This window comes from Rhamphochromis longiceps, linkage group LG9 (assembly GCF_057381845.1).
Source record: "Rhamphochromis longiceps isolate RC_006_pf linkage group LG9, R_longiceps_female_GT1.1, whole genome shotgun sequence".
Lineage (NCBI taxonomy): Eukaryota > Metazoa > Chordata > Actinopteri > Cichliformes > Cichlidae > Rhamphochromis > Rhamphochromis longiceps.
Window position 1 is genome coordinate 20,547,402 of NC_140565.1, and position 11,941 is coordinate 20,559,342.

Below are 11,941 nucleotides of genomic sequence, written 5' to 3' on the forward strand. Positions count from 1 at the left end.
TTTGAAGATTTAAGTAATTGAGTGAAGCCCAATGAGCGTCACCACCAATGAGATGACAACTCCCTTAAGGAATGCTCCCTGGGCCGGATAAGATGCACCTGCAGGAAGGCGTGCCAAGAGCACTTTAAACTCGGGAGAGCCTCGGAGTTGTGTGGGACAAACGGCTGCGTTTTTATTTATTTATTTATTTTAACCTCGGTCACGCATAGCAGAAATCCTGGGTCCACTACGTGACAGGTAAGTGCGCTCATTAGAGAGCACGTGGAGATGTAAACATAAGCTTGATAACAGAGTATCTGATCTTTGATAGTCTTTTATCAACTTGAGCTGTTTGACTTGGCTGCACATCAGCTGATAGCTCCCATCTCTCATCTCTATCTCGGCGAACGGGAAAAGGGGGAGGCTGCTTTAAAGTCCTGACTTTTTTTCTGCTGTCAACTTTTAACTTGTGGCCACAAAACCTGCCCTTTTACCGAAGGTAAGCTCGTGGTAAGCTTTCCAGTTTACCACGAGATCGTGCAGGTTTCTGTTCAGTGGCATGCCTGCACATCCTCACTAAGCTCTCTAGTCAAACCAGTTCCGTTGAAGCGATAATGACCTCCCCAGCGGACCTGATGTTTGTTGACATTTTGCAGGTTATTAGAGTTCAACCCTCCAAAAAGAGCTTTCCGCCTCGTCCTGACACCCGCTAATCAAAGTTTAAAGCGATAACGCTAAAGCACGAATGGTTTAAACATAGCATATTACAGCATAGCCAAATGTATAAACCCACATATATCAATGCACTTTTGCTTCTAAGCAGCGCAGCAGAGCAGATGGACCAGGTATCCAACCGGTCAGGAGTGGGCAGTGATGACATCACAGATGATACCTCACTGCCGGACCTGAGGTGGAGCTCAGATGAAGATGTAAGGAAAAAATACAACTAACATAAAGCTGCTGCTGCTCTCATCAGTGCCATAAACTGTGACATGGAAAATCTTTCACTGCCCCCTTGTGGGAGGCCATGTTTCCTCCCAGCACAAAGGTGTGATTGCTGTTTCCTCCCTGAGGCTCATAAATCTGCTCATCATCTGGAGATGTTCTTTATTTTATCATGCCTGTCTACACATGTTAATCTCGGTTTTACAGATCTCATCGTTTTGTTGTTTCTTTCGCAAATTCTTGCTCTGCATTAAAGTCCTCGTGTCATTAATGTGAACTGTTCCTCTGTCAGAGCTCTGACGTTCAGACACAGTGCCTCGCGGCACCTCAGCCTCCTGTGCCAACCTACAAACAGAGGCTCGAGGAGTTTAAGAAGCTGTTCAAAGAGCTGCCTGAAACAGAGAGACTCCTAGTGGGTGAGTTGAAAAGGCTACCATTGTTGGGTCTTTCATTGTGTACATCAGTTCCATTCTTTATATCCAAATGCATCATAATATTTATTTTATTTGTGTCATGACATTCAATTCTCTATGGGCGTCTTTGCATCATTAAATTTCTGTAAACAGTGCACATCATTTATTATGTTAGAGCTGCTCAGGAACCTCCAGTCACATAAACAATGATCATTTCTCGAGCTTTTAGCAACAGCCAGAAACCCACAGTTGTAACAATTTAATGAGCACTGCATTTCAGCACCAGTTTGTTTGTATAAGTTCAATATTTTAAAAGGATCTGCTCACAAAAAGGTTTCTCTGTGAAAATGCTCATCTTTATTCCAAATGCAGTTGAAACCTAAAAACGGCAAACACAGGTCAGAGACATTTATTTATATACATGGCGTGTCTGCTTCAGCGCTCTTCTGTGTTTTTCCTCAGATTATCCGTGTGCCCTCCAGCGGGATATACTTCTACAGGGACGCATTTACCTCTCAGTGAACTGGGTCTGTTTCTACAGCAATGTGTTTCGTGGAACAAAGGTAATAACACTGAAGAGAAGGATGGAGAGCAGCAGGACGAGGGTGTAAACTATTTGCTGGCGTTTTCTTAAGTTGCAGTGTGTTTGACCTCTCAGTATCACTGTACCCAAGAGGTTAAACTCACTGATGATAGATATGTGGAGAAAATCCCAGCAGATAAGCAGTTTCTGACACTGTGACCAGTCCATCTGGAATAAACAACCAAAGTCATTTGTATCACCTTTCTCCCCCACTCACCTGACTGGAATTTCAGTAGATATGCTTAAATCTACTGTTGCTGCTATGTGATTTGCTGATTAGATATTTGCATTGGTGAACAGATGACACTGATGTTTGTTCTTCAAGCATTCACATTAACCTTTCACTATTATTATTATTATTTTCAAATAGATCACTCTGACACTTAAAAACATCACAAATATGACGAGAGAGAAAACTGCTCGATTCATTCCCAACGCCATCCAGATCTGCACGAGTACAGACAAGGTACCAAACTGCAATCATTCAGAGCTGGTTTAACATATGAAAAACACACATTTGCTTATATTCGGTTTCTCTCTTTGTATTTTCGCTCGCAGTTCTTCTTCACTTCCTTCTCAGCAAGAGAGAAAAGCTACCGGGAATTTTCTCGCATGTGGGAAAACACGCTGCTGGGTAAGGTAAGGCCCTGCTTCACCCACCTGTTGTTACCTGCAACAGCGCATTGTCCCAATCGGTACAGTACTCATGTCTATGTCCAACACTAGTTCATGATTTATAGTCATTTCCAAAAGCACTGCTGTGCGCAACTCCTCCAAAAACACCAGTGGTCCTGTGACTTTATGGAGCATTTATCTAATCAGTTCAGAGTACATATCATGCTCCACTACCCCAGCCACAAACGGTCTTCCTTTGAGGTAATCAGTCTTGTTTAGTTATTGCGTGTAGGGTTAACCATCTGCACACAGCACCGGTGTTTGTTCACGAGTCTAGCAGACACAAGGGTTTTATTTTATTTACATGTGTTAACCTGCATGTAAATGAGGGATGTACTTTTAAAATAAACCCACTGGAAGTCAGCTTTCACCTTTTACCCACTTCCTGTGTTCCTGTGTAGTAAAGGTAAACAAATAAGAATAAACAAGAACAGTTTTATTTGTATTGTCCGGATTTTTTTTTTTTTTTCATAGTAAAATGAACGATATCTCACTTGTGTTAAACCTGGACATGCAAAGTCATAACGTTTTTTTGTTTGTTTGTTTTAATTGAAACTATTGTCGTCATATCTATTTTTTTTTTTTCCTTTTCCTGAAAGTGATCAAATTAATTCAAATGTGAGATGAATGCGGAAAATTCCACTCAGGTTAAGGCAGTAGCTTTGTTTTGGGTATTGAGACTAAAATAACCAGCATGGTTATCATAGGGTTTAAGATGAGAACCATTCAAGGCTCTTTGGTATCGGCACTGATTAATTTGTTAATCGCTGAACTTTGGACTCTCCCGTCATCGGTCTTTAGCCTCTGCCTTGGCACTATGGCAGCCTCTTCTCGTGGGTGTGGGTCTCCTGGGATCTGCAGCGCAAACACCTGAATATAAAAGTTCATTGACCTCTGCAGGTGTGGCCAAGACGGCTGATTTGCATTGACGACTGGCCTCCAGTCGCACTTGACGCTTCGCTGGTGTTGAAGTTGAAACTGTCAGAGGGTTTACTCTAACAAAAATAAAGAAGCTTCCTGTGGCTGTTTCACGAATAAGAGAACGGGAGGTACAAAAAGCTTTCTATTTACCTTTTTTCACTGGAGCAAATCTGGGCGGCGCGTCTTGGACTCGCTTGAGTTGTCTACTTCCTGAATGTGGGTGCGCTGTGCGTCCAGGTCACTGATCACTGCCTGGGAGCCAGTAAACGCTCGCAGCTGTGGGATTGTTGTCCTTTAACGCGTAAGTAAAACCTGCGTGTACGGATCTCAAACGTTTTTGTGGGTTTCACGTGAAACAATAATTCGTTCTCATTCGACAAAAACGCGTAAATTTCCAGTGGAATAAACGGGTCTACAATAATCTCGTTCATCTATTTTGAAGTGAAGATCTTGTTTGTGTAACACTGTTTTGTGTCTAAAAACTGAAGGTCCCGCTTATTAACACTGTATGGAAGCTTTTGAACCTTTGTCTGCCAAGGGTTAATGCCAAAGTGTAAGATGAGTATCTATGCAGGTCAGAGAGATAAGGCCAGCCAGTTTGTCGCCCATGGTGACAATACAGCAGGTTTTCTTGATCAGTTTGGGAGTTTTTTCTTCCTTTGTGTGTCTGTGTGCTTATCTCCTAGGTAAAGACCTCACGTGTCATTCATTTCAAGCAAAACGTCATGGTTGACTTGCCTTTTCCCATCTCTTTCAGTCTCTGACCAGCCACGAGTTATGGCAGACGGTTAGGCAGCATTATGGTTTTGATCTTGGCTTAAGCTATGAAGAGATGGATAGCTCACCGATAATAGCAGAATCAAACATGCAGACCAGGTAAACGCACCTACACCTCCATCTCCAGCCACACGCACCGCATGACATGTTTAGAATCTGATGTCGCCCATTTGTTTGCTTGCAGCCTGACAGCCAGGCCTGGCGGAGATGACGGTCCAGGGAGACTAGAGCGGCCCCCTTTCCTCCGCATCCCTGAAGTGGAAAATGGACCCTTGGACACCTCCACACCTCAAGGGGAAGAAATGCCTTCCCCTATTGGCTCACAGAGCTCTCCCAACTTGGTATTTAAGCAATCACGTTTTTAATACTGCAACTGTATATCCATCTTTTTTTTGCAAGAATTATGACAAAACTAGCCATAATTGCACCTCAGATCCAATTATGGTAACAGACCTCAAAGGAAAACAAAAATACGAAAAACTTGTCTTCTTGCAGGAGGACTTTCGTAACACCCCATCCCAAAGGCGCAGTCCGGCTCCCCAACTGGACCGCCTCGTCCCGGAGCGCGTCTCCAAGCGCTCCTCCCTTTCTCTTGACCTTAACGCCAACGAAAACGGCATGTCTGAGGAAAGCGGCTCGGAAAGCGAAGAAGAAGGTGACAAGATGCCGCTCAGGGCCTGGTGCATGCTTAAAAGGTGTGGTTTTGTTTTTTGTGGTTTAATATCTTTCTTCCTCTTTTCTCTCCTCAGTGGAGGACCGCGTTGGTCTGTCTCAGGTGTCCGGTCGACAGTATTTGAACCGGGTTTTCCACATCGGTGCAAAACATATGTTTGGAATTCTCTTCACCGACTCCACCTTTATGCGCAGGTTTATGGATGCCCGGAAGATAACCAGTAAGGCTTTTTATTTAAAAAAAAAAAAAAAAGAGAAAAGTTTTCATTCAGATCTAGCAAATAAAAGCTCTTGTGTGCACAGTATTCAAGGTTGCCTTTTGTGTTCTCAGATATCACCTCTACTGCCTGGCAAAAAGACTCTTCTGGTAACATGAAGCGGAGTCTGAACTACACAATAACCATCAACAACCCTCTGATTGGGAAGTTCTCCACTGCTACGGAGTACCAGGTGTGTTTACATCAGCATGAATGACGCTTTCCAGCTCAAATTGATTAATTTATATGTTAATGTTGTTTGAACTACGCCTGGCTGCTTATTTGTACTTTATTATCTGTCAGACGCTGTACAAAGAATCCAGGGATGGTCAATATTACCTCATAAACTCGGAGGTGTACACACATGACGTTCCCTATCATGACTACTTCTACACTCAAACCCGCTACTACATCATGAGTAACTCTAAAAGGAAATGTCGACTAAGGTAAAGTGTCAACTTTTTTTCTGGGTCTGGTTTATTTGGCACTACACTTAGACAAAGCTAGGTGTACTTCATATTAAACTGTACAAAACTAGCAATTTTAACATTTATTAAGTGGTAAACGCACAGTTATATCCTAATTAGATACTGCGCCATGTAAAAACCTTCACCCACCTTTCATGTCTTTATATTATGAGTCAGTATCTCTACAGACTTTATACTCTACCTGATTGCATTTTTTTTAGTCACTTAACAAAGACCTATAATTTCTTCAAGCTTGGGGGGGGCTGGGCTAACTCAGTGGATGAACCAGTGTTGTCTGCACATAACCATTTTACATTTAGGCACGGAGTAGTGCAGTGGTTAGGATGGTCACCTCACAGGGTTCTGGATTCTCCAGTTTCGTCCCAGAACATTAATGGTGTTAACTGGTGGTTAACTGTGGATGTGAGCATTAAAGGTCGTCCCTCTCTGTGTTAGTCCTGCATTACATGTGCAACTTGCTAAGATGTGATTTTGTGACTCCTTGGCAGGTGCTCAAATGTGATTGTTTTTTTTGTTTTTTTTTATTTGTTTTTTTGGCTCATTCTTCTACAGTCTTTAAATCCTGGAGGTTGTGTTGGCCTCATCTATGAACTCTGACCTCCTAGTCCTTTCCGTAGATCTTTCAATTGAATTCAGGTCAGGTGATTGGCCGGGCCATTCTAGCAGCTGTATTTTCTTTCTCTGAAACCAACCTAGTTTCCCTGGCAGTGTGTTTGGATCTGTCTCATTTCATCGTCTTCATCCTGCTAGATGGCAGCAGATCTTACTCAAGAATGTCTTTGCACATTTTTCTGTTCATCCTTCCTTTTTAATTATATGAAGCGTGCCAGTGCCACATGCTGGAAAAACAGCCGCACACCATGATGTTCCCACTTCCAAACTTCACTGCTAGTTTTGGGGTGATATGGAGTGCCTTTTGAACTCCAAACATGGCGTGTATTGTGCCATCCAAAGAGTTCAGATTTGGTCTCTTCTGAACACGCCATTATCTCCCAGTATTTCACGGGTTTGTCTAAATACTGGTTCCTGATTTGAGCACCGGGTCGAGCAAGCAAGGCTAATGCAGAGGCTTTGTTTAATTTGATGCAAAGTATATCTTCATCACACATTATTTGTGTAGTTAACCATGTTATCAGTGAGTCTGACTTTTACTTTTATTCTCCTTAACTGGATTTTACTCTGTCACATTATCAGGGTGTATACCGATGTAAAGTACAAGAAGCAGCCATGGGGCCTCGTGAAGTCCTTTATTACCAAAAACTCCTGGAGCGGCATAGAAGAGAATTTCCGGCATCTGGGTGAGTAGACGGCCTCATCTCCACGCTGTGGAGGGAGAAGAGGGCACTTGCCTGTCTCCTTTCTTCAGCCTGTGATTTTCTTTTCCCTGATCTGATATGAACGAAGGCTCCAACACGCACCATCTAAAGAAACTGATGAGAAACAAAGTTGCAGACATCTATCAGTCTGGAAACTATTATAAAGGCATTTCTAAGGCCTTGGGACTCCAGTGGACCACCCTTACCCACTAATAGAGAAAACTTGGACCAGTGGTGAACCTTCACAGGAGGGGCTGGCCTACCAAAGTTAATTAGATAACTTAAATCGGAGGCCTTTTTTTTTTTGCACCACGGACTGGTTTATGTCCGACAATATTTTTGCAGACCGGCTTTTAAGGTGTCGTGGATAAATACAACAAAATAAGACCAGTACTGGTTCCAAAAAAGATTTATTTATAACACACGGAGAAAAAAGACCCAGGGAAACAGAGTTAATGATAAAAACTATTTAAAAAAAAAAAAAAAAAAAAAGACAATTTAACTGACTTAAATTGACAACTCATCCAAGTCACACAAGAACCTGTAATATCATGTAAAAGAACAGCAGGCCTCACTCGTTTCAGTTAAGGCCTCACTCGTTTCAGTTAAGGTTAAGAGTTTATGAGGAGACTGGGGGCAGAATGGCATACATGAACGGCGTTCCAAGAAGAAAACCACTGCTGACCACAAATGACACATACGCACATCTCATACCTGCCAAAAAACATTTGGGAAAATACAGTGTTGAGATGTTTTGGCATGACCATAAACGGGCCAGGCCGTTCATGCTGATTACTTTTGCTTTTGCTGAGTTAACCCACCTGTTTCCTTTTATTTATATATATTTTTTGGTTTTGCCCTGTGATTACACAACACAGAAGCAGAACTGCTGGAGGAGGAAGCAGAGATGAACCAAGGAGGTGGAGAGGCGGGGAAGATGGGTGGGCTTCGCAGGAGGAGGCGGACTTACAGCCGGACTCTGGCAGAGCATTCAAAGCACAAAAAGCAGTATAGGCACGACGCTGAGCAGCACAGAGAAGGCAACATGGGTACTGACGCCTTTTTAATAATGAAACTACAGTTTATGAAAATGGGGTGGTGGGATCATTATAACTCTGCTTGGCTTTGAATTAAACACTTAAAGTTGATATTTTCATTGTAATGGCCTAAACTGGATTCAAGTAATCCTTAATGTGGGCTTAGACATTTAATACACTTTTTACTGTACACTTTGAATAGGAAAGACTCAAACCTGTTATAACTGTGTCATCTTAAGTAGAGTTATGGTACAATCTTTTGACACGCTCAGAGAACAGCAACTTTTATACCTCAAGCAAAAAACTGCTTGTCATTAAGAGGAAATGTCTTGACAAATGCGACGTGCTCTGAGTGCAATATTATCCTCATAGGACTGCTAGTCAAAAACTGTTGTGTTGATGTTTGCTGCTGTATTTCAGGCCCTGTAGATATGAAAGGTCCGTATCGATGGAATGTCACAACGATAGTGGCTGGGATGAGTGTGGTGTAAGTTACCACACACACACACAGAAAGATAACTGTTTGTTTTGACTTACAAAAAAAAGTTTTAGTCACTTCCGCCTGCCTGCTCTGTTGGTCAGATTACTCAATACCTTCTGCCTTTTTTACAGTCTGCTGATCCTGACAATGCTGAATCTAGGCTTGTTTTTTAAGCTGTGGGCCATGGAGGATGTGGCCCAGCGCATGTATCTGACTACAAAGCATCGCCTGAGGGAGAGGAGCGAGGCCAGGTCAGTTGACTTCCCACTGCTTCTTTGTGACCTGCGTATAACCGAGGACTGTTCATAGATGGTACCTGTAATAGCTGTTGCCACAAGCTCTCAGAAAGCAGAAGTCTTAGTGTGGGTGGACGAGAGGAAGGGGTTCGTCTTCCTCCAGTTTTGTCTGGCCGTTTAAGCAACCCACATACAGCACAAGAGAGCTCTTGTTTTAATGACTCAGTGTTCAAACTGTCTGCTTCTGTGAATTTTTGGTGTTATGTAAGTGACATCAGTGGCCTTCTTTCACATTCTTCACTTCGTTTCCGTTTCTGGTTCTTCTGTAGCAAAAATACCTTACACATGAGAATGAATTCCTCCTTTTGTTATTTAACAGCTTAGCTGCTGAGTATGGATCCAAACTGGGAGCAGCGTTGAGGTCTCCAGAGGAGCTGCGCTTACTCAAAAATGTACTTCAGGACTCCATTAACCTCTTAGAACAGGTAGGTTGTTTAAAAGACCAGTTCATCACAAAATCAAATGTAAATATTTTTCCTTTGTTTAGATTTGTTCTGTTTTGGTTTGATTTGCTCATTTTTTGCATATTACGAAGGCCTTTTTTCCTGTCAGTGACTTACTCAAAATCCTGAGTGACAAGACTGAACTGCACATTTAACAGCTGACATTTATATAGTTCAATGAGTTTCTGTTGTGATGGGGTCTGTTTTAAATTGCAAAGCATGTGCTTGTGTTAAAGTGCAGAGCATCGTGGCATTGGCACGAGTAAGGAAAGAAAGGAATTATCTGTTTCTTAGTGTTGTCTTTCAGCCTGACTGCAGTTCTCCCGTATCTTTGCAAACAATACGGCACCAAAATCCTGAAAAATGGCAGACTGACATTTGGATTCATGTTTACTAAACATATGCTTTTTTTTTTTTTAATTTGTGAGAACTTCAAACATTTAAATAGCTATATATAGTGGTGGAGTTGAGATAAGAGTAATTAATTATGGCCATCTGTGAAGGCACCAATATTGCTAAATGAGCAGGATAAGCAAACCACTTTCTGCAGATATTCTAGCAGAGAGACTGCAGCTCTTTGCCTGCTCTCACTCCAGACGTCGAAAATATGTGGAGCATTATAAAATTAAAGAATCTGACAAGGATGGCCTGATCTCTTGAACATATCTTGTCCTGTATTAAGAAATGTAAATAAATGTTGTCTTTGTTCCTTCCATTAAATGCAGACTTACACAATATAGAACAGTTTTAATATCATGGCACTCTTGTGATTTACACAGCTTTTTAGAGTGATTCACATTTAGGCTCCATAAACCTAAAGAGTTGGAAGAAATATGAACACATCTGTTTTTTGTTTTTTTGGGGGGGGGGGGCAGGCAGTCTGTTATGTTAGCTCAAAGCCTAACACAGGTGTTCATCTGGTCTTGTACGTGTTCTCCTTGCAGCTTCGTACTTCACTGGTGATGCTGCAACAGAATTTTGCAACAGCCAATCACACTGCAGCGCAGCAGTGACGCAGCCACGCCTGGTGACTACAAAGCACCTGTCCCTGTGGGTAAAACGACACTGAAGCACTGAACTGTCTCAGAGGATACCTCTGCTATCCACAGATGTTGCCATGTGGGCATCCCCAGGCACATGCCGTGTTTTCTTCGTGGTTATGCATCCCGAAGCCTGTGGTGAGGTATCAGGTGCCAGGATGTTGTTTGTTTTCTAAGCTGCGGACTGACTGCTGGGAGGAGGATTATGTTTCACCAGTCTGGTTTAGATTTCTGCAGAGGACCACTCAGCTCCCGCAGCTTCCATGGTTATTTTAATGAGCCTTGTGCCACATGAACTGTTGTGAATACTTTAGTTTTATTTTTGGGATGTGAGTCAATATTATTTAAGCTTTTTGCACACATTTACGTTTTTGCACGAGTCTTATGAGTAAGGCTGACTTACGTTCCTCTCCCCAATAAATCCCGCTAATCAGTGACTCAGACTTGAAGGATCATCTACACACTGTGGTCTCGAATCATTTTGTACATGTATACTTCAGTTATTCTGGCCTGCTGATATTTCAATGATTACACTGTGGTTCTCTCCTGGACCTTAAATGAAGCAGACCAGAACTGATCCTCATCACCTGTTCAGGTATAATCAGGGGTTGTTTTTTTTTTTTTTTTTTGTTTTTCCTCCTCCTCTCCTCTGCACTGATCCAAATTTAGAGAACTGTACGATTTTTGTAGTTTAAAATGCTTTTGATGAGGTGATCTTTCAGCGAAGGTGTTGGCTCGGACTATCTCAGTACTGTGAACTCACTCTGTCAACACTAGAGGAAAGCTTGTTCTATTTTATTTTATTTTATTTTTTTAATTCTTAAGGTTTACACATGTCATTCTTGAATTTGAAGACTCCCATTTTCCTGTACGTATAAATCAATTTCGTTGAATTTGACTGTGTTTGGTCCTGATTGTTGTCGCTGTCTTGTCATTGATCATTTTAATAAATATTACTTTTGCCAGAAGTTTTGACTTTTCCTGGAAACCTTTAAATATAAACACTATTTATATTTTAAACTCTTAATGACGATTTTTCTAAATAATGTCTCAGTGTAAATAATGAGCTTAATTTCCAAGTTTGGTGCTTTCTCTTGTTGTGCCAGTGGAACAAACGGTTTCACCAGTGATTGATTTGGAACCTGGTATAAGGCTGATCTGTGTTGGCACAAAGTGATATTTATCTTTGGAAGAATCTGACTTAACTAAGACAGAACTGCCATATAGACTTTTTTTCTTTAAAAACCCCCCCAAACAAACAAAACCAAAACACACACAGATTGTGTTGGTAGGAGCTGCATAGATGCTCTGCTGGGGGAAGCAAAAGATTAAATGGGACTAAAGCCAAATGTGTCTCCATTATTTTGTCACAGGCGAAACATAATATGATCGAGAGTGTTTAATTATTGACCACAAGTCTGTCCTAATTCATCCTCAAAGGAAATTCTATTTCCTCTGTAGTATTCACTTACAGTAGTGATAGCGGGGACTAAACTGCAAGGAGACTCATTTATATTGCATATGGCAGGATTGCTGTTATCCTTATATGAGCATTAATAGTCAATTTGTAGTATTAAGTTATAGGAAAAAGAAATTACTACTTGAATGTTTCCATTTG

At 41.7% G+C, this 11,941-nt stretch overlaps 1 protein-coding gene across 2 annotated transcripts; it reads left to right on the forward strand.

Moving 5' to 3' along the window:
* Positions 1-97: 97 nt before the first annotated feature.
* Positions 98-11,298, forward strand: gramd1c (GRAM domain containing 1c). Of its 2 annotated transcripts, none has more exons than XM_085418746.1 (18): positions 98-237; positions 800-908; positions 1,217-1,340; positions 1,800-1,900; positions 2,291-2,386; positions 2,479-2,559; positions 4,274-4,392; positions 4,478-4,634; positions 4,789-4,948; positions 5,043-5,186; positions 5,297-5,415; positions 5,526-5,668; positions 6,905-7,008; positions 7,905-8,075; positions 8,484-8,550; positions 8,676-8,795; positions 9,160-9,265; positions 10,228-11,298. In XM_085418746.1, the coding sequence occupies exons 2-18, from the start codon at positions 816-818 to the stop codon at positions 10,294-10,296; spliced, it is 1,974 nt and encodes a 657-aa protein (XP_085274872.1). In that variant the 5' UTR covers positions 98-237; positions 800-815; the 3' UTR covers positions 10,297-11,298. The 2 variants fall into 2 exon arrangements, with proteins under 2 accessions (XP_085274872.1, XP_085274870.1); XM_085418744.1 differs by having other exon boundaries at positions 103-237; positions 803-908.
* The last annotated feature ends 643 nt before the right edge of the window (positions 11,299-11,941 follow it).

Bases quoted from the DNA above. Each gene is read 5' to 3' on its own strand.
- gramd1c (XM_085418746.1), top strand. From the start codon at position 816: ATGGACCAGGTATCCAACCGGTCAGGAGTGGGCAGTGATGACATCACA. The intron at 4,635-4,788 runs GTATTTAAGCAA...GTCTTCTTGCAG, and splicing joins CACAGAGCTCTCCCAACTTG to GAGGACTTTCGTAACACCCC. The intron at 8,076-8,483 runs GTACTGACGCCT...GCTGTATTTCAG, and splicing joins GCACAGAGAAGGCAACATGG to GCCCTGTAGATATGAAAGGT.